Source organism: Idiotropiscis lumnitzeri, chromosome 5 (genome assembly GCF_059441095.1).
Source record: "Idiotropiscis lumnitzeri isolate Australia: NSW breed Sydney's pygmy pipehorse chromosome 5, RoL_Ilum_1.0, whole genome shotgun sequence".
Taxonomy (NCBI): domain Eukaryota; kingdom Metazoa; phylum Chordata; class Actinopteri; order Syngnathiformes; family Syngnathidae; genus Idiotropiscis; species Idiotropiscis lumnitzeri.
In genome coordinates this window covers 8,947,072-8,970,485 of record NC_142395.1, presented here as the reverse complement: position 1 = coordinate 8,970,485, position 23,414 = coordinate 8,947,072, and the positions used below count along the sequence as shown (strand labels likewise).

Sequence of the window (23,414 nt, the reverse complement as noted above, 5' to 3'; positions counted from 1 at the left end):
GGTGTCGTTTCTATTTCTACTTGCAGTCAAAAATTGACTGATTTAGGGATGAGCAAAGAAATCCGGATTTTTGTCTGTATTGCCAGAAACATGAAAATACTGTTATTCAGAGGCCTAAGTGTAGCTGTGTAATGAGGACTCATTATAAAAAATAGAAGTAATGACATTTCAACCAACAATGAAGTCACTACCATAGAGGGCAGAACCTTTAATAATCCCAGAGGAAGATGTCATGTCACCCACACTGACACACATACTGTAATAGTAAAACATATTTTGGCATTCATTATAATTTTGTATGGTAGACCAAGGACAAGCATGTTTGTTGATGTGGAAAAATCCATGTGGTCTCCAAGCTCAACTCATCTTTATTTATATGGTGCTTTCCAAACAGGTATTCATTCTGTGGGCGTAGGAGTTACCAATTAAAATAGTTTTAGACAACCCCCAACACAGAAAAAAAACAACTTTCTGTAAATAGCACACTGCTTGTAAAATTACAAACACTTATTGATACATACGCACAAATCCTATTCAATTACCTTGCTAAACTTTACAACTGCCTGATTTTTTTTTATATTCAGGTAATTAATCCACCTGCACTTTATTTAATATTTGATCTAAAAGAATGGAGCTGCTTCAAACATGATGTCACACATCTGCAACTGTGTGTTGGCCCTTCATATTTGCTTGTCTATCTTGGGGGGGAAAAAACACTGGTTACATAATTCATCCTTAGAGGTTGTTGTAACCATGACTACTGAAATGTGCGCACCAACTTAAGGTTGTTGTTCTCACTACCATCATGCATTTTACACAGGGTTGAGGTAACCATAGCGACCAGATCCTTTACAGGAGGCCAGGAAAAGCCAAGTATGCTCAGCCGAGAGGCGCATATTCAAAATAACACAAAATCCACAGAGGAGACCCAAAAAAAAAAAAAACTTTGGAAGATCATTTTGTCTCTACCAACATGAGAATTCTACTGACCTTTGGAAAAGCACCATTGCTCCCCTTTGGTCATGCTTAAGAGGATTCATTCAATGCCTAGCATCCATTGATCAACAATAGACATTGTTAACAATAGAACAATAAAGTTTGGGCATTTAGGAAAGAAGGTACCCAATTAAGAGAAAATGTGTGTGAACCCTTTGGGATTACCTGGGTTTCTGCCAAAATTGCTAATTAAATGTAATCTGATCATTTATCATTGTCAAAACAGAGGTTAAAGGTAGTGATGGGTCCAGCGACACTGAGGCGTCGATGCGCGCGCCGAGCTTCCAGGGCAAACCCCGTGGCAGTGCGCGTACCGCTTTAAGAAAGTCACGTGACCACTACCAGAATCGTGTCGACACAGCGGTCGCGCGTCAAACTGTGTTCATAAGGATGCGCATCTGTCAACAGGATGCACGCTCAAAACAAGCATCGAGTTATTGGCGCGTTACTTTGCGTTAAATATCCGCAAGATGGAAGACGTCACTGTTGATGCGCACTCAGAGGTGCAGCGCGAAATGTCAGCAGGATACGTTGCACGTACGGAAGACCCGCTCTTATACTGGAAGTCCATGGAGGCAACGTTCCCTCACCTATTTATATTAGCCACACCGGCCTCTTCAGTGCCTTGTGAGAGGATCTTCTCAAAGGCGGGGGAAATTGCCTCAAAAAAAGAAATAGACTGAAGAACAAAACGCTGGAGAAACTATTTTTTTTTTATAAAAATCTTTAATTACAATGAGTCCATTGTCATTCACAACACTTTTACTTGGGCATTCAGACAGATGTTCTCTTAATTTATCAACTGCGTCTCGAATATCAAAGATATTTTATGAAATTGCGTGTATGTAAAAATAATGTGAAAGCAAATGCCTAATCAGAATCAGAATCAGAAATCCCTTTGTCATTGTACTCAAGTGTGCAACGAGATTAGAGAGCTCCCCTCTCCGGTGCAATACAACAATAATTCAGTTAAATATATAAATAAGATAAATAAGAGAATAATTAGTGCGATGGAAAGTAATACGAAATGGGATATATAAAAACACATCATCGCTAATCAATGGAATTGGATAAAATTAGTTTGACAGATCAGTGTCAGGTGACCCTGTCAAATGTTTCCTGCAAGTCCACCAGGTGTCAGTCAGTATTCAGCAACACAGTGTCAACACAGTGTCAATACATTGTGTCACTGTGTCGAAACGATACAGGATGCCTCATCTACCCATCACTAGTTAAAAGCAGTTTGCTAAATTAATACCGCACAATTATGTTATATATATATATATTTACAGATGTTTTTATTGGATACATCATTTACAGTGCAGGGTGGCAAAGGGTGAATAATATCTCCAAGGGCTCATCAGGACTCAACCAACCTCAAATCCAATCAATATTACGAGATGGGAGGTATGTTGTTTAAAGCTGCCTTTCCTTCCATTCATTTCACCTGTTTTGAATTATTCTGAAGAACAACTGAAAAAAAAAAGATCTCTGAAACAGTCTTGTAAAGAGGAATGGCTCTCTGCACAATTCCTCCTGACCATTGTGCAGGTATGATCTCCAACTAAGTATTTGGTTGGGATTATTGCTTCCAAATGGGGGTCAACCACTTTTTAAACACGAGGGTTCACATACCTTTTTTATGTTGAGTAAAAACATGAAAACATGTCATTGGTTGAATCCACGTCCTCATGGGCGGCCTACCAAGATGCTTGTAGCGCCTTATTTTAGGCATGCATTTCTAAAAAAATCTTTTTTTGCATGCATGTTTCTGCTTTACTATTTTTTCAACTATAAGCATCTGCCCCTCCAAAGGTCTCTGTACGCCTCCATTCCGTATAATTGATCAGAACATGGAACCGCTATGACAAGAACTCAAGGCTGTATAACCACTGTGTGTTTAAAATGGATGCTATGTTGCAAAATTCTCAAGCAACTGTTTTTTGCAAACATGCTGTAAATTCATGCATGGAAACTGTCCACAGAGGAATCTCTTTTTTTTTTTAAAGATGTGCAGCAATAGGGCAGATTCATCACGCTGGCAAAAGTGACAGTCATCTACGCTGACAGTGGAGTTGTGCTGTGAGAGCGTCACATCACAAGCATCACCATCCTCAGGAAAGGGAAGAGTATGAATAAGAGGATGTATGAAAATGAAAAAAAAAGGGTGATTGACAGAGGCTAGCTAGAAAAAGGGCAGAATAAGAGATTGGATCAAAAGAAACTCTAAATATCACAGATTAGACAAGCCTGTTGTTTGCTTTAAATGTGAGCATCACCTTCATGTCAGAATTACAGTAAATTACTACATATAATTTAGGATGCGATTAAAATGTGCATTTTGAAATGTAAGTATTGCCTTAGTGTTGGTAAATGTTCATATTTTAATAAACAGCTCAGAGGTGGTCAAAGGAAAAGACTCTTTATTTTCGACATAAGATGTATTTAAGTAAGAGGAAGGTCACTGCGCTGGGAAGATTAATAAACCATTCACTTTCCACCAAAAAATTCCTTATCGGGTTCAGGGTTACAGAAAAGCTGGAGTCTAGTCGAGCTTACTTTTAAACGGTGGACGATCACCTGTCAATCACAGGATTGGCTCACATTTACACCTATGGACAATTTCGAAAACTCAACCCAACATGCACCTTCTGCACTGTTTGAGGACAAACACATGCCACATGCATAGCATACACACTGAAAGGTCAGAGTTGCCCACAGGTTCCATCCTACAAAAAGTATGGAATTTCCCTCCATTGCTATGCAGATCTATGTCCCGCTGAGCAAAAAAGAGTGTCCAAAGGAAATCAAAGCTTGGATGTCACTTAATTTCTTGAATTTCAATGAAAAGAAGACAAGTTATGGCGTGCGGTCCCAGTGGCCATTTTAAAGTTCAACCATGCTGACCTCGCCCCCTGGCATCTTATCTAAAGCTAACAGTCTTGAACTTTGGTTTTAAATTGGACAGTGATTCTAAATTAGATCGGCAAATCAGTGCTGTTGTTCGCTCCAGCTTCTTTCATCTTAGGCAGGTGGCTAAAGTGAAGCCCTTTCTTTCTCAGCAGCACTCCATGCCTTTGTTACATCTAGGCTAGATTACTGTAATGCACTTTACTTTGGAGTCAACCAGTCCTCCTTCAAGCGCCTCCAACTGGTCCACACTGCTGCTGCTCGCCTTTCAACTACAGTTAGGAAAATGGATCACATAATGCCAATCTTGGCCTCTCTTCACTGGCTCCCAGTGCACTTTAGAGTTTGCGTCACGATACTTCCGTTCGTCTTGAAATCTTTAAATGGCCTCGCCCCATCGTACCTCTCTTAGCTCCTCCCCCTCTACGCACCTGCCCGCTGCCTCAGGTCTGAGGAGCAAATGCTGCTTGGAGGTGCCGAGGACTAAGCGGAGCCTCAGAGGGGGATCCCGTCTTTTTTGTTGCCGGTCCTTCCCTCTAGAATGATCTTCCATTGAAAGTTAGGCAAGCGTCCGCTTTGTCCACTTTTAAAACTCATTTGAAGACACATTTTTATTCTTTCAACTTTTGAACTTTCATCATGAGACTTCCGCTCTTTTTCTGATAACTACTGTTTATGTGTTTTAATTTATGTTCTAATTTCCTGCCAATTCATATTATACCATATGTAAAGTTCTGTGTTACAGCTCCAGCTGTTGTGAAATAAAGTTATATCGTATTGAATTGTCACTGTTTGCATGTAACAGACTGTTGAAAACTGCTGCAAATGTAAAAATATTGCATGTGGTTAATGGTCATTTTAATCCCCACTGAACATTTTTGATAATCTCCCCTAAAAGAACAACAATCTCAGACACAGCCAAGGAAAGAATGGGAAACTGACGGTGAAGAGGATGGAGATGAGGAATGAGGGTTCCAGGAAGCCCCTCGTTGCAAAGTGGCTCTTCATAAGCATACGTACATGGGTCATGTTGATCATCTACTCGCCCTGGGAGCACACGAAGCACAACAACACTCGCATGTCCCATGATGGATGAGGCCTCTACTCTCGCGTCAGACCACTCAGTGCTCCCCACCAAAGGGAATAAATCACCCGATCGCTGCCTCCTCAACACACAACCTAATACAACTAATGCAGTCATCTATAGAGCATGACGCTATTTGAATAGACGTGGTCGTTTAGAATCAGAATCAGAATTTTTTGAGTTTCGATGGAAATATCACACTTTCCCCAATTAAAGGAGCCACCCACGTTGTTACACATTTGTTGGATTATTTGATTATCACCATATTAGTCACAAATGGGGAAATGATGGAGGGGATTCTAAATGAGTTGTCATTTTTTTAAAGATGCCGATTAACATTTATTGCTGACCCGGGCTATTTTTTTCTTGGCAGTCTTCTCTCCTCTCGGGCCAATGGCCATGAAGCGCCGTCACGAGGCCTGACTCACTGTGACTGCTGGCTCAGAGTTGGATATGTTCGCTGATAAAAGGAGGAAACAAGCTCCTGCCTGATTGATAATCCACAGTTGCAACTCAGCTGGTACTGGAGAATATGATTTCCACTGAGGCCACCAAACACTTACTTTTACATCAGCTCTTTTTACGGCATCTGAGGACATCTCCCTAAGTACTGATCACAATATTGTACCGTGAATTTTAACCAGAAAAAAAATTACACAATACCCTAATTTCCAGCCACTGGAATTTTGGGGCCAGAAAAACAAATATCTGTCTTGATATTTATACTAGCACGTTAAAAAGGTGTGTGCAAATTTTCGGCGGCTTCCTCGATCGCCACGCAACATTTAGATTCTTGTAAAGTACTTGAATATCTGTCTTGTTGTTTGTAATATACTCAATTTTTGTGGTTCATCTAAAAAAATGGAGAGGACAATAACAGGAGTATACACCAACATGACACGAAACAAGTTGCATACAAAGACAGGACGTCAAAGTAAATATAGGAATTTGAGAATCTTGTTATTATTTGACTGTGTTCCACAATATTTATTTAGATACTAGGAAATACTCATCTGTCCATGCAAACACACAATTCCATTCTTGTTTGAAATGATATCTGTTTGATTGGCACATTTGACTGCTTTTACAAATACAGAGTTGAGCTTGGAGATTGTCCGGGGCCAGTGCACTCTTTGAAATGTACCGTACTCATATTTATTTCCCAGTTGCGCTCGCTGTGTGGTGAATGTCTAAGCTCATTAAGATTCAGCTCCGCCGTGCAACAACAGCTTTCTGTGCTGATAATAAGTCAAACCGTGTCTGAGCTCCCATCACAGTTATCTGCAGGTGTCTGATTGTGTCCAGTTCTTTGGTCGGTTTAGGTTGAGTCAGTCAAACATAGTAACCAAAAGTGAGTTTTGCACCCACAACAAAGAGTTTCCTAATGAATAAAAAATAAATAAAAGAAAACACCTGTTTTGTCTGGCGAGAACACTGCTGGAATGTAAATGTGTCCTTTGACAATCTAATGAATGGTAATCAGTCACAGCTGCAATAGTTGCTGTTCTCTTCTATGCAAAAAGTAGAAGACTGCGACATCAACTGCTATTTTGATCATCACATTTTAAACACGTCAAACTATTTGGTTGCAGAAAGAATTTGAAAGAATTCCTGACAGTTTGCAAAAGATTTGATCATTGAACTCCGATGCCAAAGGCTGTCTGAGTACCGGATAGATTTTTTTCAATCAATTTCAAGTGCAGAGCATCTACATGAAAACTGAAAGTTTAAAGAAGGAGTACTGGAAGAAATGAATCATGTACTGATTTGAAGTGAACCTCAACTACTCCTAAATCCAAATCATTGGAATTTGTTATCATACAAAGTGATGTTGCAGTCATGATCCACATGGGTGTATTTATTGATATATTTTTTGTGTTGAGTATGAAAGCAATGTCAAATGGTATGAAATGGTATATTCATGAATACAACAAACATATTTTACAAGAGGCAATGGTATCAGAGGACCACAGCAACATCAATAGGGTCTCGATTTCGATAAGACGATATGACGCCAAATGTATTTCTTTGATACATGGTCAAGATGGATAGTTTTATGAAAACGTTTTCGAAATGTTGTCCAACATGGAGGCCCATTTAAAAATATATATTTACATATGGTGGGAGTCGGAAGGAGGTCGATCGTTCATAAAAATAACAGATCCACGTGGGACTGAACACGAGTATTGATTTTGGGAAAACATATGGAGCTGACCATGTTTGGTCATATGAGGTTTAAACCCAACAGGGCCAATATACAATTTTATATTTGACAACAAAATATGAATATGAGATAATGGACAACAGTTCATCTTTTATTTCAAACTATTTATTTGTACATCTGAGATACAGATACATTGTCTATTTTGAGAGAACACTCTACTTTGTTAGGGAATCATTAAAGTTTGTACTTGTACTATTTGACAGGTTACACGACTGAGATGTAAACCTGAATATTTGGTGGGTGGCAGGTCGATTTAACACTCTAAATTGCCGCTAGGTATGAGTGTGAGCGTGCATGGTTGTTCGTCTCTGTGTGCCCTGCAATTGGCTGGCAACCAGTTCAGGGTGTCCCCCGCATACTGGCCGAAGATAGCTGGGATAGGCTCCAGCACCCCCCGCAACCCCTGTGAGGAGAAGCGGTACAGATAATGAATGGATGTTTAATCGGTTTTGCAACTCTGTGTAATGACCATGTTTGGACAGAATTGTTGTCGCTACACGAACCCCCCGTTCACACTATGTAGCATTCGTGAAAACATAGGATGAATGGAATCATTTGGCTCTGACGTAGACCACTGGATCAAACCTTACATTCACATTCCTCCCAAAATATAGAATAATCTATGGAAAATGCAATAGCTCACTATGTTTGGTGCAGTTTAACAGTACTTCAAATTACAGCCTGCAAATTGGTGATTAACATAAATCTACCCTTCTCTCAAACTGTTTCAATAAAAGTGCAACTTTATATTCCCCACAAAGGGAGGACTTATTGCAGTCTTGTTGCAATATACTGCATGAGTTAGTGAACGTGTGTGTATTTGTGTGTACATAATGACTTGGAAATGGGTCCCCATAAAGGTTAGGTTGAAGAGAGCTAGGATGAAATGGGCCATGATTAAAATAAATTCAAGAAGCTGGTTAAAAAAAAAAATTAAATCTCTCTCTCTTTTTATATATATATATATATATGTGTGTGTGGGTGTGTGTGTGTGTGTGTGTGTGTGTGTACTGTTAGTTGGTTACACGAAGGTAAGGTATAATTTTCACTGAGTCTCAATGATCCAAATCGTTTGTTGGAAGTAGTTTTGCTTAGATCTGCATTTAATTTCATAAATAAAGCAACCAAGCAAAAAGAAATTTTCACTGGTAACTGTAAAACAATATCCTCCTTTCAATCTTTTGATTACAGTCTCACAGAGTCTCCAATTTACTTATACTGTATATTCTTGAATGTGTATTTTCAAGTTTTCAAGTACATTCCAGTGTTTTCAGTCTACTGAGCACCCCTAAAACTGCCAGCAGCCAGCTACTGTAGCAGACAGTAACAAGGAGCTAAGCTGCTACAGAGACCAAGAGATGAGAAAAAGATCAGTGATGAAGATGGAGAGCTGTTATTACTTGGTGAAAGACATTAGCCAACTCGGCCCACACAACCCCCGAGCAAGAGGTTTCTCGGCCGCCTGTGATTAGAGTTTGCTACTTGACAGACCGTCAGACAATGAAAGGGAAAGACAATGAGGAGGGAACAAGAAAGGAGCCGGTGATACCCCTCCCAATGACCCTTATCCGTTTTAAGACATAAAAACAGGCATTAACCTCCCGCGCTTGAGTCCGCTGAGAAATATTTTATCATGAATGGAACCAACATTTACAGCTGACCTAGTTTGATTAACACCAGCGTGCACGAGAAAAGGGTTCAGAGAAATCTGGGGACTGCTGAAAAGTAACGACAGAACCACTTTAAAAGCATTTTGACAGACGGGGACCGAGGATAATTATTTTTAAAAATTAGGACGGAGGGACAATGACGTAAGAGTGCCCAGGTCCCGAGCCGAGGACGGATCGACAAAATAGGGTAAAGTGCCCATCTCTGGTGGCTGGCTTGACTTTACTGGTGCTCACAGAAACAGCTGCGAGATATGAGCGGCGGTGGCGTCAGCCGAATGAGGAAACACCGCAAATGGGATGGTCATATCGACGGTTCCTCAAAATTTGTGAAAGCGGTCTGTGGTCCAAAACCAATTTGGCACCAGACGGCTCCCATAAACTGTGATAACTCAGCAAGCGGTTCAAACGGTCGCATATTTCAAGCCATAGGTGGGCAAATATTTTTTTTACAAACTGCCATGTGGAAAAATTTAAACGGTTTCAAGGAGAACACAAACATGTGAAATAAAAAACAATAGCTAATTAGTCTTTTTAGACATAAAGTGGTCAATTGTATTGGCACTTGTGAGGCTCCGCTTGTTGTAATCAGAAATTTCCATTCAAAACAGTTGAATTTTTTTAAATTGGTCACATCAAAATGACATATTTCCACATATTACCAAAACATGTCTATTTAATAAAGAGTCACAAAAAACAAAACAAAAAAACAACAACACGTATACAGTGACCATATTTTTTTCCTATATTTTTAGTTTGCTGACTTTATGCGCACAAACCACGATGGTATTAGCTGTTCCTATGACTACCAAAGCATTACAAGGGCAAATTCCTTTCTTCTCTCCACTTTGCGGGAAAGCAAATTGTTCCAAACAGGAGGGCCACGGTTGCTGTTGGCGCGATTCATTTAAAAACCAACAAAAAAAAAGAGTTGCGAGGATTGGTAAGAGACGTTATTGAGTACAGCGACAATGGCAACACTGAAACCAAGTCACTGCTCTTGTTCACTTGCACTGCTGACACACATGCACTTTAAAATAAAAGCAGTGCATAATTATTGTTTTCGTTTGACTTTGGATTTTTGCCCGATACGCCAAGTCTTTGCGTTCATCGATGAAGTTGGTGGGTAAAGAAAAAAAAAAAGAGCCCCATTAAACAATTACCTCTGGTGCTCATCTTAGAACCACCAAAAAATTATCATGTGCACCCCTGGTTTTAACCAAGCTGTGTATTCCTATTCTTCGTCAGCGACTGTATGATACAAAGGGGTCATCAACTGTTCTTGTTGACTGATTTACTGATGTCCTGCAAGCTGTTCGTTAGGGAGCAATATTTTTGTCTTATTCTTACTTTCATGCAGGGATGTGATCAAAATTAGTACGCTACAGTTCCTTTTTATGTAGTCATCAATTACATTGAGTCACATGTCCATTACTTTCCATACTATTAGAGAAATGTAATAACAACAAAGTACTTTTCACTTCAGCTATACTCATAAACCCTCATTAGGAAATCACATAAAATCCTAAAAGCCTTTCAATGACATGGACCATAAGTGTTTATAGTTTGCTTGCGTTCTCAAGAACCAAGGCAACATCTGCCTGAGGCAAAATTGCCGTTCTTACTGATTTTCTGAATCTTAACATGAACAAAGCATATGACTCAAAGCCCAAGCTTTCTTCTTTATGATCCCAAACTGACAACATTCTCTTGTGGAATATACTTACATTAATCTGGAGAAAACTCAATAACAGCCCATTCTTCGTCCATTCTCTGACCAATTATGAAGATACATAATTTTAGATTTTAATTTTATTTAAATAATCAATATAAAATAGATTACCATTCCCTCCAATGATATTCAAAAATAAGTTAAAAAACTAACTTAAATAGAATGTGCTTGCAAGATCCCGATCAGTGTTTATTTGAACAAGTATGAGAACATAAATAGTTAAAAAGGGCAAAGGGGCAAAAAGGAACCGAATGGTAAGTGTACATTGAATGATATTCATGCTTAACCAGCCGAGTAAAAAGAAATGGATCTTTGACATCTTTAGCCGTCAATGGCAGTAAATGCAGGACAAGATAAAGCAAGATAAAGGCTTAGCTGATTAAAGTAGCATTGATCACGTTTGGAATCATGTGACGATTCAAGATGGCGACCGACGTTGAGAGAGGCCAAAAGCGATCTCTTCCAAAGATTTGTCCCGTTTGTGCTTTTCCACTAGTACATTTTTGATACATTTGGGATTACATTATTATATTATAACTTGGTGACATCATTTGCAACAAAGGTAGGTACTCAGTACTGCTGTTAATAATATAACGGCCAATTCTTGCACTGTTGGCAATACAACGTACAACATTGAAATAGTTGAATTCAACTAATAATGTACAATTACTCCATTGCATGAGTAGATTATGTCTGTACTTTACGTGAATATTTAATTTTCTGATTATTCTGTTTACTTCCACTGCCTTCATTTTTTTAAATTGTTGGAATGACTACGCTTACTTCAAATAACTTAAAGTGCACGTTGTATTGGACTATTTACACAGTTTGCTGACATTGACCCTTACTTTATAAGCAAAAGTTCTTTGAACTGGACTCATGTGAGGTGTGCTAAGGCCTCACTTGAGATCATGCATGACAGTGAACTGATTTTTTTTTTGTCATTCTCAACCGCTATTTTTCAGCAAATGACTCTGCCATGAGAAATAATCAGGTAAGCCGCTGGAATTAATTCAATTTTAATTAATGGGTCAGAAAATAGATTCAAACTCTCCAGCCTTCCAGTGTGAACTTTGCAGTTTCTCTCCGTGTGCCCGCGTGAGTTTTGTTTTGTGCTGTTTTCCTCTCACGTTCCAAAAAATATGTACGGTAGGTTAATGGAACACGATGATCTGGTGATCATTTCTGCGTGTACCCCACCTACCGTCAGCCTACCTACAGCTGAGATAGGCTCTAACATGCCTTCAACCCTACTGAGGAAAAGCGGTTCAGATAATGGATGGATGAAAGTTAAGAAAATGATCTATCTACTAATGTTGTTTATCTATAATGGGGACAAATAGTGACAGACGCAACATTTAAATGCTCATCGATTGGCTGGCTTAAGGTACGTTTAACCCGTATCTCAACCTGTTGTCATTCATACAACAAAACAAAAACTTTGTGTGCTCCTAAACAGGCCCATATTTAACACGGAGTAAGTAAATTTGTGCATAAATTCAGGTTGACATTAGTTCAGTAAACTGAATATGTATATTATTTGGGATAGTTTGTTTGGTGGTTTGTGAGTTGCCCCCAAGTGTTGGGCAAATTTTGCATCACTCATCACAGGTGTTTGTTTAGAGTTGACGCTGCCCTCTCGCTTTGGCGCGCAGAGAGCAACGTGTGGAGTCACTCCATCCACGGGTTATTGATCCAGGTTAATAATTGGAAAATGAGAAGTGGGACTAATGATGCAAGCCAAATAATGACTGAGTCAATAACTAACAGATTAAAGCAATGTCAAATAAATGCGTAATGAGCTTTGTTTGACGACATGAAAGGCCAATTTGTGGAAGGTACCTCTGCACGAGAGTATCTCCCTGAGCTGAATGAATATCAATTATGGCATGACCTCATTCAGTCTTTTATGACACACAGCCACCTCAGCAAGTCTTTAGGCCCATTGGATGACTTTCTAATTACAATCCATTTACCTCTTCTCTGGTGTGGTTTCGTTCTCTTTGCTTGCTGGCGCTTCCTGTAGGTCAGGGAGGTTCGCAAAGTCATCTTGTTCGGCCAGTCCAATTGCTAGAGACAGAACAACCATCTTCCCCTCACTGGACACAGACGTCACAAAAGCCAACATATAAACACACCCAAATATCATTTCAGGGTACAGAAGGAGAGTGACAGAATGTTGAGACTCAATCTAATCTGGGGATCGAAGAAAATCCTTCACCTTTGTGTGGAGTGGAAAGAGTGACAACAAGGAGTGGGAAGCACTACAAACAAAAGTTTGGTTCAGAATAAGGTTTATTATCATTAAATCGCAATTATGTGACTATACAGTAATATCTTTTAGTGCTGTGTGTCCATTTTTGTCATATTTAATGAAAAAGAAAATCGTTAGTGGGATGCACCTGTCTGTACATATTCTACTTTCAAGTGAATCATTGAACAAATACGTCGTTGTATAATCATCGTTTCTGAGAATTACTTCAGAGTTGAATGTTGATGTAGTCGACCAACTATTGGAACTGTTTACTATCATTTCAGCCTCTGAGGATTGGATGACATTTCACAGTTTTTTTTTTTGAAGACACTTATGTGAAGCCAAGCTATCAGCAAGAAGCTATCAAAGTCGCATTGTTGACTTAACAACAGTGCTGAAGGCGTAATTTATCAAAGAACACAATGGCAGGTTCAAAGACAAATGGCTCAACATTTTGAGGACTGATGAAAAGCAAGTTCTTTAAAGGTTGAAGGGCAGCAAATAGCTTGTGAGATTAGCCCCAACCGCTGACGAATCACACAGTCACTTGGAAGATATTGCAGCATGGTTGTGCATGCAAAACTCATGATGTAGGAATCTTTCTCATACTCATCTATAAAAATAGCACTGACGGTGGACTGACCATTAGTATAAATTTTTTGAAAAAATATTAAATTTACCAAATAGCGTATATATATAGATATATATATATACATATATATATATATATATATATATATATATACACACATATATATATATATACACACATATATATATATATACACACACATATATATATATATATATATACACGCATATATATATATATATATATATATACATATATATATATATATATATATATATATATACATATATATATATATATATACATATATATATATACATATATATATATATATATATATATATATATATATACATATATACATATATAGGTGTAAAATGAATTAGCGGGAACAAAAATTGAAACACATAAACAGTAGATAACCGAAGAACAGCACAAGAGCGACAGTCTCATGTTGAGTCAAAAGCTAAAAAGTAAAAATGTGTCTTCAAACAGGTTTTAAAAGTGGACAGAGAGGGTGCTTGCCTAACATTCAATGGGAGGTCACTCCATCGAGAATGGCCGGCAACAGAAAAGGCACGATCCCCCCTGAGGCTGCGCTTACTCCTCGTCACCTCCAGCAGCATTTGTTCCGCAGACCTCAGGCAGCAGGCAGGTGCGTAGGAGATGAGGAGCTCAGAGAAGCACGCTGGGGCGAGGCCAATTAAAGCTTTGAAGACGAACAGGAGTATTTTAAAGCGAACTCGAAAGTGCACTGGGAGCCAAGGAAGCGAGGCCAAGATTGGGGTTGTGTGCTACATCTTCCGAGCTCCAGTTAAAAGGGGAGCAGCAGTTTTTGAGGATTCTTCAACTTTGCCAGTCTTTTGTTGACACTATCTCAGCATTTTTTACACGTGTTGGAGACATCAAATTCAAAATGACAGAATATTCCAAAAAATAAAGACAAAGGAAAAATAAAAACAACAACATTCACCAGTTTGAACTTTAATATCTTGTTTCTATAGTGTTTTTAATTGCTGAAAAATTGAAGGAGATTCCATTTCATACAATGTCCCTTCACTTCATTGGAGTTTTTGTATTGAGGTATTTATAAATGTGCGTGTGCGTATATATGAGGATGGCATGCATTTTGGGGAACGTGATTTGTTGATTCTGAAGGTGTGCTCAAGCAACCGCATTATTTCTGCTGTTTTTACTTGCTCGCTCAAAAATATATATTTTTTTCTTTCTGGACTGATTATGCTTTGTCTATTTACTTTATGTGGTGTTGCTTGATTTTAGCTAAAAACAAACAAAAAAAAAACAGTGTTTTTGAACCTTACTTTAAGGAACACAAAGCAAAAATGACGGATTATAACCGACTTGACCAATTTGGAGGAGGCGCTAAAGGTTGCTCTTTCTAATATATGAGTTCCTTCATTTGTAGGGCTCAAAACTATCACGGCGTTGTCAACACCTTTGAAAAGATTGAGCTGACCTTTTCCTCAGTCACACATTGTGCTATACCCTGTCAGATCATTTTCTTAACCACTTTGATGAAACGTGAACTTTTTTATTTGTGAGCTTGGTATTTCGTTGCTGTTATGTTGTCAGCAGCTTTTCACTGTCTTGTTGTAAACAAGTGCATTACAAAACCAGTTGACTTACAGTCCAGTATTTGTTTGTGTGTGTTCATTTTCAAATGATTTGGCCTCTCTATGTAGTATTATCAAAGAGAAAAAAAAAGTATCTCATTTCATTAGATTTTATGACCATTTTAGAGAGACAAGATGCGCCCATTCAGTCCTGGATATTGAAACACAGGGCTGTTATGTGTGTTATGATCAAGATAACGAGCTTGATAAAGCTCCTCCAGCAAACTGTACGATCGACACATTTTCAGTTTGTAAACAAAGATGACAATCAGGATGTGCGTTGTAGTAGCCGACTACCGATAAAAGATCGCGGAAGGAACTTTCCCATCATTATGGGATCACAGAGTGGGAGGAAGATGCTACAAAGTGGCCTGATCTCCAACAGCCAGATCTTTATTTAGTGGAGAAACCTCATGTTTACACTAGAGAGAAAACTACGAGCCCTTGAGCCATTGTCACCAGAAAGGAGAAATACATCCTCACATCTAACTCTACTTCCCTGGAGGGCGTGTGTTTTGGTGATCCCAGTATGACATCTCTGCTTTTTGCAGACGATGTGGTACTGATGGCTTCTTCAAGCCGTGATCTTCATCTACGTTCCTACTCTCACCGATGGTCACAAACAGTGGGTGGTAAGTAAGATCCCGGACATAAGCGGCCGAAATAAGTTCCCTCAGCAGGTTGTCCGGGCTCTACCTTTGAGGTAAGGTGAGAAGCTCGGTCATCCAGGAGGGGCTCAGAGTCGAGCCGCTGCTCCTCCGCATTGAGAGGAGCCAAATGAGGTGGCTCGGGCATCGGGTTAGGATGCCGCTTGGACGCCTCTCTGGTGAGGTGTTCCGGGCAGGTCCTACACTGGGAAGAGGCCCTGACTCGTTGTCTCCCATCTGGCTTTGGAATGTCTCGGGATCCCTACGAGGAGCTGGACGATGTGGCTGGGGAGAGGGAGGTCTAGGCTTCCCTGCTTAAGCTGTTGCGCCTGCGACCCAACCTCAGATAAGCGGAAGCGAATGAATGAATTAAATGCTGAAATTTAATTTTTTGTATCCACGATTTTTACTATATTACGGAAAAACTGCAATAGTGCAGCTCATTATTTATCGATTAACATGTTAAAGCGTAGTTCTTTACTTGAATTTCTGAAGAGAAAAAATACTTTTAGTCATTGAAGGTCATGCTTGATTCATTTTTGATTCCCCAGGGAAGCTCACGATGAGCCAGATCACATTTGGGGATGAATAGATGTATTAAGTTTGAAATTCCTCATTCCTCTTCAAAATGGTGAAATGTCGAGAGCTCACTGAAATTCAAAGTATGTCTAAGGTAGGGTTGTCAAACTCTTTTGAAAACTCAAAGCATACCTTAGCTTGTGGGCTGAACAGAACAAACGTCTATGGAATAGACTAAAACATTTTTGTTTTCATTGCTCTTTATTTATGCTATGCACGTGTAAAGTATTTGCTATGTGCACACTAGCAAAATCGTAAGAAGAGAATTGAGTCTTCCCTTAATTATTACAAAGTTTTAATGGGAAATTACCATATTTTTGTATTGGTTGTGCTATTTTTTTCTTCATCAGTTTGCATTTCCTCAGCCCATTTACACTATTCAAATTCTTTGCTTAACAGGAGGCATATTGTTGGCAAAATATTGACAGCAAGAAAACACATTAGCACTTGAGAGACAGCGGCCCACTGGGGAGTTGTAAACCATTCCAGCACACGACTATCAATAAAGGGAATTGATCTGTACAGATGACCAGAAACGACACATGCACTCCAACCGGAGGCGCGGAAATCATTCCCACGACATCAGTTCTATTGATTAGAAAAGAAATGGTGAAGCTCACTGTTGCATGGCAGACCTGGAGTCATTTAGTTGTACTGCCGCATTTGGTAATTCATATTGTACCTTCCCGACCACGGTGGTACTCTCCAAACCCACTGTGTGTCTCCTCCTCAGGCTGTAAAACTGATGTTTGGCCAAACAAGATTCATGAGTTTCAGGGACAAAGGGACGTATCACCTCCCTATACACAGTGAGCAATGTGGCCAGCATTATTTGAACGATGATTCACATAGGCAGGGAGGTCACTGGCCTCAAGACATTGTTCATACTGTAGAAGATGTGCAGGCAGAACAGGAGCATAGAGCCATGTGTATGTTGGTGTTTCTATTCATAGATAACGGTGGAAGTGGCATTTATGTGAAGCTGATTTGTGGAGCAAACTGTCATTGTCCTGTGAAAAACTCTTGTGTCCATTTATTTTCATATTTTTATGTGAATTAGGTTTCTACATTAACATTATAATAAAAAAAAAAATGCAAAATTGGACCCGTGTTTTTCAGCGACGAAATGCTCTGGAATCTGTCAGGATGGAGGAAGTGTCTGTCTCGGCGCTCACAATCCTGAACTGCCAATAGCCTGGTAACTTGGATAAAAGCAATGCTACTATATTTCCTGACTCTCGATGTCTAGAGTTCAGTGTATTGTCACAACAGCACTTACAAGAACGATTTGACGTCCAGCCCTCTGTTGCGGATCTGTTCCATCATATGATCCCAGCTGCCTGGATTTGACCTGGAGCGGCCGGCCCCGCCCCCTCTGTACCGGGAGGCTCCAGCCGTACTCCCCCGGACCCCTCGTGGTCCCCCACGGTGGCCCCCAGCACCTGGGCCCGTGTGCAGTTGGCCCAGGCTCTGTGAGGTGACTGGGGGGTCGTTGGGACCAGGAGGGGGCTGGTGGGTGAGGGGCTGTTGGAGGCTCTGTTGCCGGACTAGAGGCCGGGGGCGTGCCACAGCTGAGGATGGGATGTGCTCCAATGTGGAGGTAGTTGAGAGGGAGGCGTCTCCAAAACTGGGCAGAAACACAAGAGACACAAAAGGTGGTTTCAATTTGTGATGCTGCTGAAAAAACACAGAATAAAAAAAAACAAAAAAAGCAATGGATCTGTTTGTTTCCTAGCTTGGTGTCGCCTAGTTTCTGTTTGCGTACTTCCTCATTGATGTCTTCCTTTCACTTTGACACTCCATGTTTGATTGAAATGCATCCAGACTAGAGTATACAAATAATCTCAGAATGGTGCAGAAATAAACTTGAATTTAAATGAAGTGTCATCTGCAGCACTTCAATTTTTAATCTCTCTCGAATGAGACTTGACCAGCTTTGCGTTTGTCTTCCCCTTCCGCTCAGTTCACAACTTCACATTGTCGGTCATTCATTTCTCCAGACTGCTATGCTCAGCTCCCTCTGTTAATTCATCTTTTCTTCACTTTTAGCCTCTCCCAAGTCTCTAGATAGAGTAGAAATAGTGTTTCTACTCAATCTCGAGTCAACATTCTTAAAAATCCAAGCAATTACCAGTTGATTAGTCTTACACTCATGCAAAGGCGCTTCTGCCTCGATCCTCTCCTCAATCACTCTTGTCTGCTGTCTTTAAGCTTTTAACTCGAAAGTGGTGTAAACAGCCCTGTCTCAAGCTAATGCTGTGCAGGATTTACTGCTTGAACTTTGTAGAATTAACTCCGCTTGAACTTGTTTGTTGGAAAGCCACAAGACGAAAAAACCTAGAGGAGAAAAGCACTGCTGGAACAAGTCAGAGTAGACAACATCATCTTCATATACGATGCCTGCATTCATGCAATGGTGCTTGCTCTATAAGCACACAAACTTTTGTGTTGCATCGTGTGTGTGTGTGTGTGTGTGTGGGTGTGGGTGTGCATCTACAGAGTGCAGGCCTGCATGACAGCTTTGTGTTTCACTTGAATAATGTCACTTCACAATTGCTGGATTTCTATTGGTCAGAATAATGAACAGTGCGGTGTGGAAGTGGCATTTTACGTTAGCCTGATTGACTTGAACCTCAGGATGAACCATTGCTTGTAAATATATCAGCTTGTTCGGGAATTTACGTAAGGTTTTTCAACAAGCCGAAATGAGGGATGTGGCTGATAAGTGCTTTCTTTTCACAGAGATTGTTGTTAGATTATTGAAGAAACATAAAAGCATGATATTGTGGACCTTTCTATTTTATTGAGCACATGATGTCTATCTTCTTTAGAGCAACAGTATTTAAAAAGAATAAAAATATGAACAATGAATTTACTTATTTTGAAAGTACAGTCAACCCATGTTATTTGTAGGAGAAAGCCACCTGGCCGTCTGCGAATAGTAATAATCAGCGTATAATTGACACCTATTGAAAAGCAGGGGGTGGGGACTTCCACGCCCCTCGGTGAAATAGATTTTATTAGACATTGAAACACACAACGAGCGAGCTTTGCATACTGCTCCCTTTTATCGTAGGTCGTCACTGTCCTCAGGTCTGAACCATAATCGTACCGCACGCGGTCCAATGATTTCAACCACATCGGTGAAACGGACAAATTAAGGGGATGTTGAATTGCTTGCTAATTCAACTGGGGATTCATTTCATCCCATTTCAGCAGCAAAGAGTTTTCTTGATGGCACTTGCACGTTTGTAACTGAGCCCGCCTGCTCCACACCACTGATTCATAAACAGCATAAGTCCGTGCGCCACCAACTTTGTTCTCCGCCAGTGTCCACGTCACACACACCGCTAACGGTGAAAGAAAACAAAAAAAAAAGCAGTCCGCCTCTCATTCGTCGCACAAAACGTCAATCAAATGAAACACATGCTAATTGATCCCATGAAAAACAATTAACACACATGATGATATTATTAGGAGGTGGATTAGATCACTTAAATACCCACAAAAGGCTGATGTCCGAAAGTTGCCACCCACCACATACAATGGTCTTCCAGAATTGCTGCACTTAAGTATAAATAAAGTCAATTCTTTCTACTCACTCCCGTTGCTTGCATTGAAAATTCTCTTCACTTTTATTCTTGCTTGAAAGTTGATTAGGGTGACTTTAAACCTTGAATGATTTTGTAATTAAGGGGAACTGGAGAGTGTGAAAACCAGAGCGAGTGAAAAATACAACAATAAAGAAGCAAATAGAGGAGACGTGAAAGCCGTTAAATAGAAAAATGTCCCAGTCGAGCTCATTGAAATACTATAAAATTACAAATAAACAAAATTGATTTCTTTAATTATCAGATTCAGTTTTTCTATAATGGCTGTTAGTAACTTGACCATTCGTGAAAGAAATCTGAGTGAGCACTTATCGATACAGATAATAAGGAAGGAAATATGTTATATATCGGTCATTTGCTTTCTGGCTTGACCTCCTGAAGACTTTTCTGCTTGACTTGGGAAAATCAGGCCAGAGAGCAAATGGACGACTGCTGTATGTCTTCTTTTGATTACATTGTCAATACCTCCCATAACGAAGTGTATTCCAGCTCAGTCAGATTTATGCACATACTTTATCAGTTTTGAATCGTGCTAACAAAGATATCTATAATAATGTGTTGCACGTGTTAAGGAACAAGCCCTCCTGCCCCAAATCTTCACAGTTGCCCATATTAATAGAAATCAAACCTAAATATTCCCCAAACTCTGACTCCAAAACACTTTATCATGACAAACCTCTCAAACTTCACCACTTGGAAACCCACAAAAACACCTATTGCTACTTTCCTTTCAGCTGTTTTATTGTATTTTTCACACAGGGATATACAGACCTCGAGATAACATACATACTGTTCTGTTACCGCTAAACTGTTTATCCGTATTTCGGTATATACTTTAAAGGGATGCTTGTTTTGACATTAACATTGGGACTTATAAAATGGATGGCGTGTTTTGGTAACCTCACCTCATCGGAGAAAAAAAAATACATTTAATTTTAAATGAAAGTGAACAAAAGCATTACAACAATATGTATATGTCTTTGAAAAACCACAGTATTTAGAAAATAAAACATTAACAAGGTTTATTCATTTCATTTTTTTCAAGTTCGGCGGGCTGGATTAAAACGTTTAACGGGCCACATGTGGCCCCCGGGCCGTAATTTGCCCACACCTTATCTATGGAATATTCCATGATTGTTGGTCACTGTCAAGCCGGCCAGCAATCAGCTGGTGGCCAACGCTTGCTACTCCTGCACTAACATGGCCTTGTAGACGGAGCAGGGTGTTTGCGTGGCATCTTAAAACACTAGATGAGATTTTCAACAAATAGTTAAGTTTTACTGAACAATTTGCAAGCATGTTTGTAAATAGTGAATTGCATATTGGTGGGTGTTCACTGAACTTTATAATGTGGATATATTCTGGTCTCTTGTGTAAAGCTAGTTTTAACTTTTGATGATGTTTGAATATGTGAGCCATGAGTCTGTGGTCGTGTACAATGAGCGATAAACATGTGGCCATAATTGGTCACATTGTGGGCGTACAATATTTACTACTGTAATAATGGTGACCACACTCTGGGATTCATAATATTATGCATATGTGATGAGGCAAAATCTCCAATATTGACCTGTTTCTGTTCCCATCTGAGTCACAGCATATAAAAAAGCGACAGCATTAATGAGCACCGGGTTATGAGTCTGAGGAAGACTGCTTGAATGACTTCACATATCATCAAATTCCCAAAAATATAATTTAATCATGCAGTAATTGTGATCATCTGCATGTTGTCAATAAAATCTTTTTGATGCTTTGTGAATGTAGTCAAATGTAGAAGAAAGTTGAGATGATTGCTATTCGCAAACAGATTGGCTGTAATAGCACCAAATTGCCCTCCCAAAATAAAAATAAATAAAAAGCACATTCATTGCTTCCTCCGCATAAACAGAGAAATTAGATTAAATCAGGCCAGATTCACCATGTTGAAGAAATGAGTTTCATTTGTGCAAATGACCTAATACAATATCTCCCCTGGTGTTTAATGCAGCGGCCCACTTGGAATTAAAAAAGATGAGCAGATGAGCTATTTTTGAAGATTTCCTCTGAGCCAGTGTTTTCGTTGATAGCCATGAAATTGTCACAACCCGAACCAAATTAGACCCTGCAGAGTAACAGTTTGACTGGGCTTGACATCATCTGGTGGACATAAAGCGTGTTTAACTTTTTACACTCACAGAGGCTTTAAGCAACAGTTACTGGAGCATCAGTGCCACGCAGTGCACGACAGCTGGCTTCCTCCTAACACTTTGCTTTATGCCAAGTTATTTCATAAACTCATTACTTGTATACATGCCAGTAGGGTTGTGTTTTTAAACGGATGAATAAAAGTAGAGAAAATTCTAATCTATTTAAAGATAAAGATGTCCTTTATTAGTCCCACAATGGGGAAATTTGAAGTGTTACAGCAGCAAAGATATAGATCACACAGAGTCGGCGGCGTAATGTAGCCGTTAATGTGTAACATTAGCAGCAGACATTCATAAAAAGCATGCAAATATACACATTACCTATTAAATGATATACTATTTTGGCATTTGTGCAGCAGTCGCTAAAACCTGGGGCTAAACATTTTCAAATTTCAGTGAATTAACCAAAATTGAACGGAAAAATTATTAGGGTGAACGAAATCGAACAAAACAACATTGAAAAATCATTTTGACGAACGATTTAAAAATAATTTATCATTTAATTTAACACACAAGCTTTTGGCTTTGATTTGAAATGATTTTTTTCAGTATTGTTGCACGGCTGATTGGAAGAAGGATGTTAACAGCTGCTTGGAAAATGTAGTTTACTTTGTAACACAGTACTTGTTGCAACCTTTTTTATATCTTGCAGTCCACATATACTTCTTCTATTTAAACAAACTAAAATAATGAAAAAATAAATGAAGCATTTACAAAAGAATAACATAAAACCACTGTATATTAAAAAGAAAACACTAGTAATTACAAATGACCTAAAAAAAAGTCAAAACAAAATAAAAACACATTTTAATGAAAAACCCAAAGCTATTATAATCAATCTAATCACAAAAAAAACATTGTTAAAACTTAAGGGACACAAGCAAATTACCCTAAAAAACTTTTTAAGAAGGAATACAGGTACAAATAATAAGGTTCCAATCATTCGTTTCGTAAAAATGCACTGAAACAGCCTCAGAAAAGATGGTGTAAACTTTTGATATTTATATACCTTAATATATAACTTTTAATACTTCTGATATTTTTGTGAGGTGTCCGCCCACTGGCAAGTTTGATGAAGTGCGTGCAAATATGCCCTACGTATAAATACAGTCTACTATGTTTGTAGGCAGGAGTATTTTTTATGTAGTAGTGTGTTCTATAGTCGTGTATATTTACTTGTTGGTTGCATGATAATAATAGAACTGTAGAATTATATGAAATGTCACGGTGTGTTTTATAAGCATCAGATTATAGTTTGTCAGTATTTCATTCTGAACCCGTGTCTGCTTCAATAAGAA

At 39.2% G+C, this 23,414-nt stretch overlaps 1 protein-coding gene across 1 annotated transcript in view; it reads right to left on the bottom strand.

Annotated features, from left to right (window-relative positions):
* Nucleotides 1-23,414, bottom strand: part of syt7b (synaptotagmin VIIb) — a 106,453-nt gene that overhangs the window by 19,272 nt on the left and 63,767 nt on the right. The window contains exons 7-8 of the mRNA XM_088296957.1: nt 17,599-17,946; nt 12,590-12,712 (exon numbers count right to left, since the gene is read on the bottom strand). Coding sequence (XP_088153083.1) covers nt 12,590-12,712; nt 17,599-17,946 — 471 coding nt within the window. The remainder of the gene's footprint in view (nt 1-12,589; nt 12,713-17,598; nt 17,947-23,414) is intronic.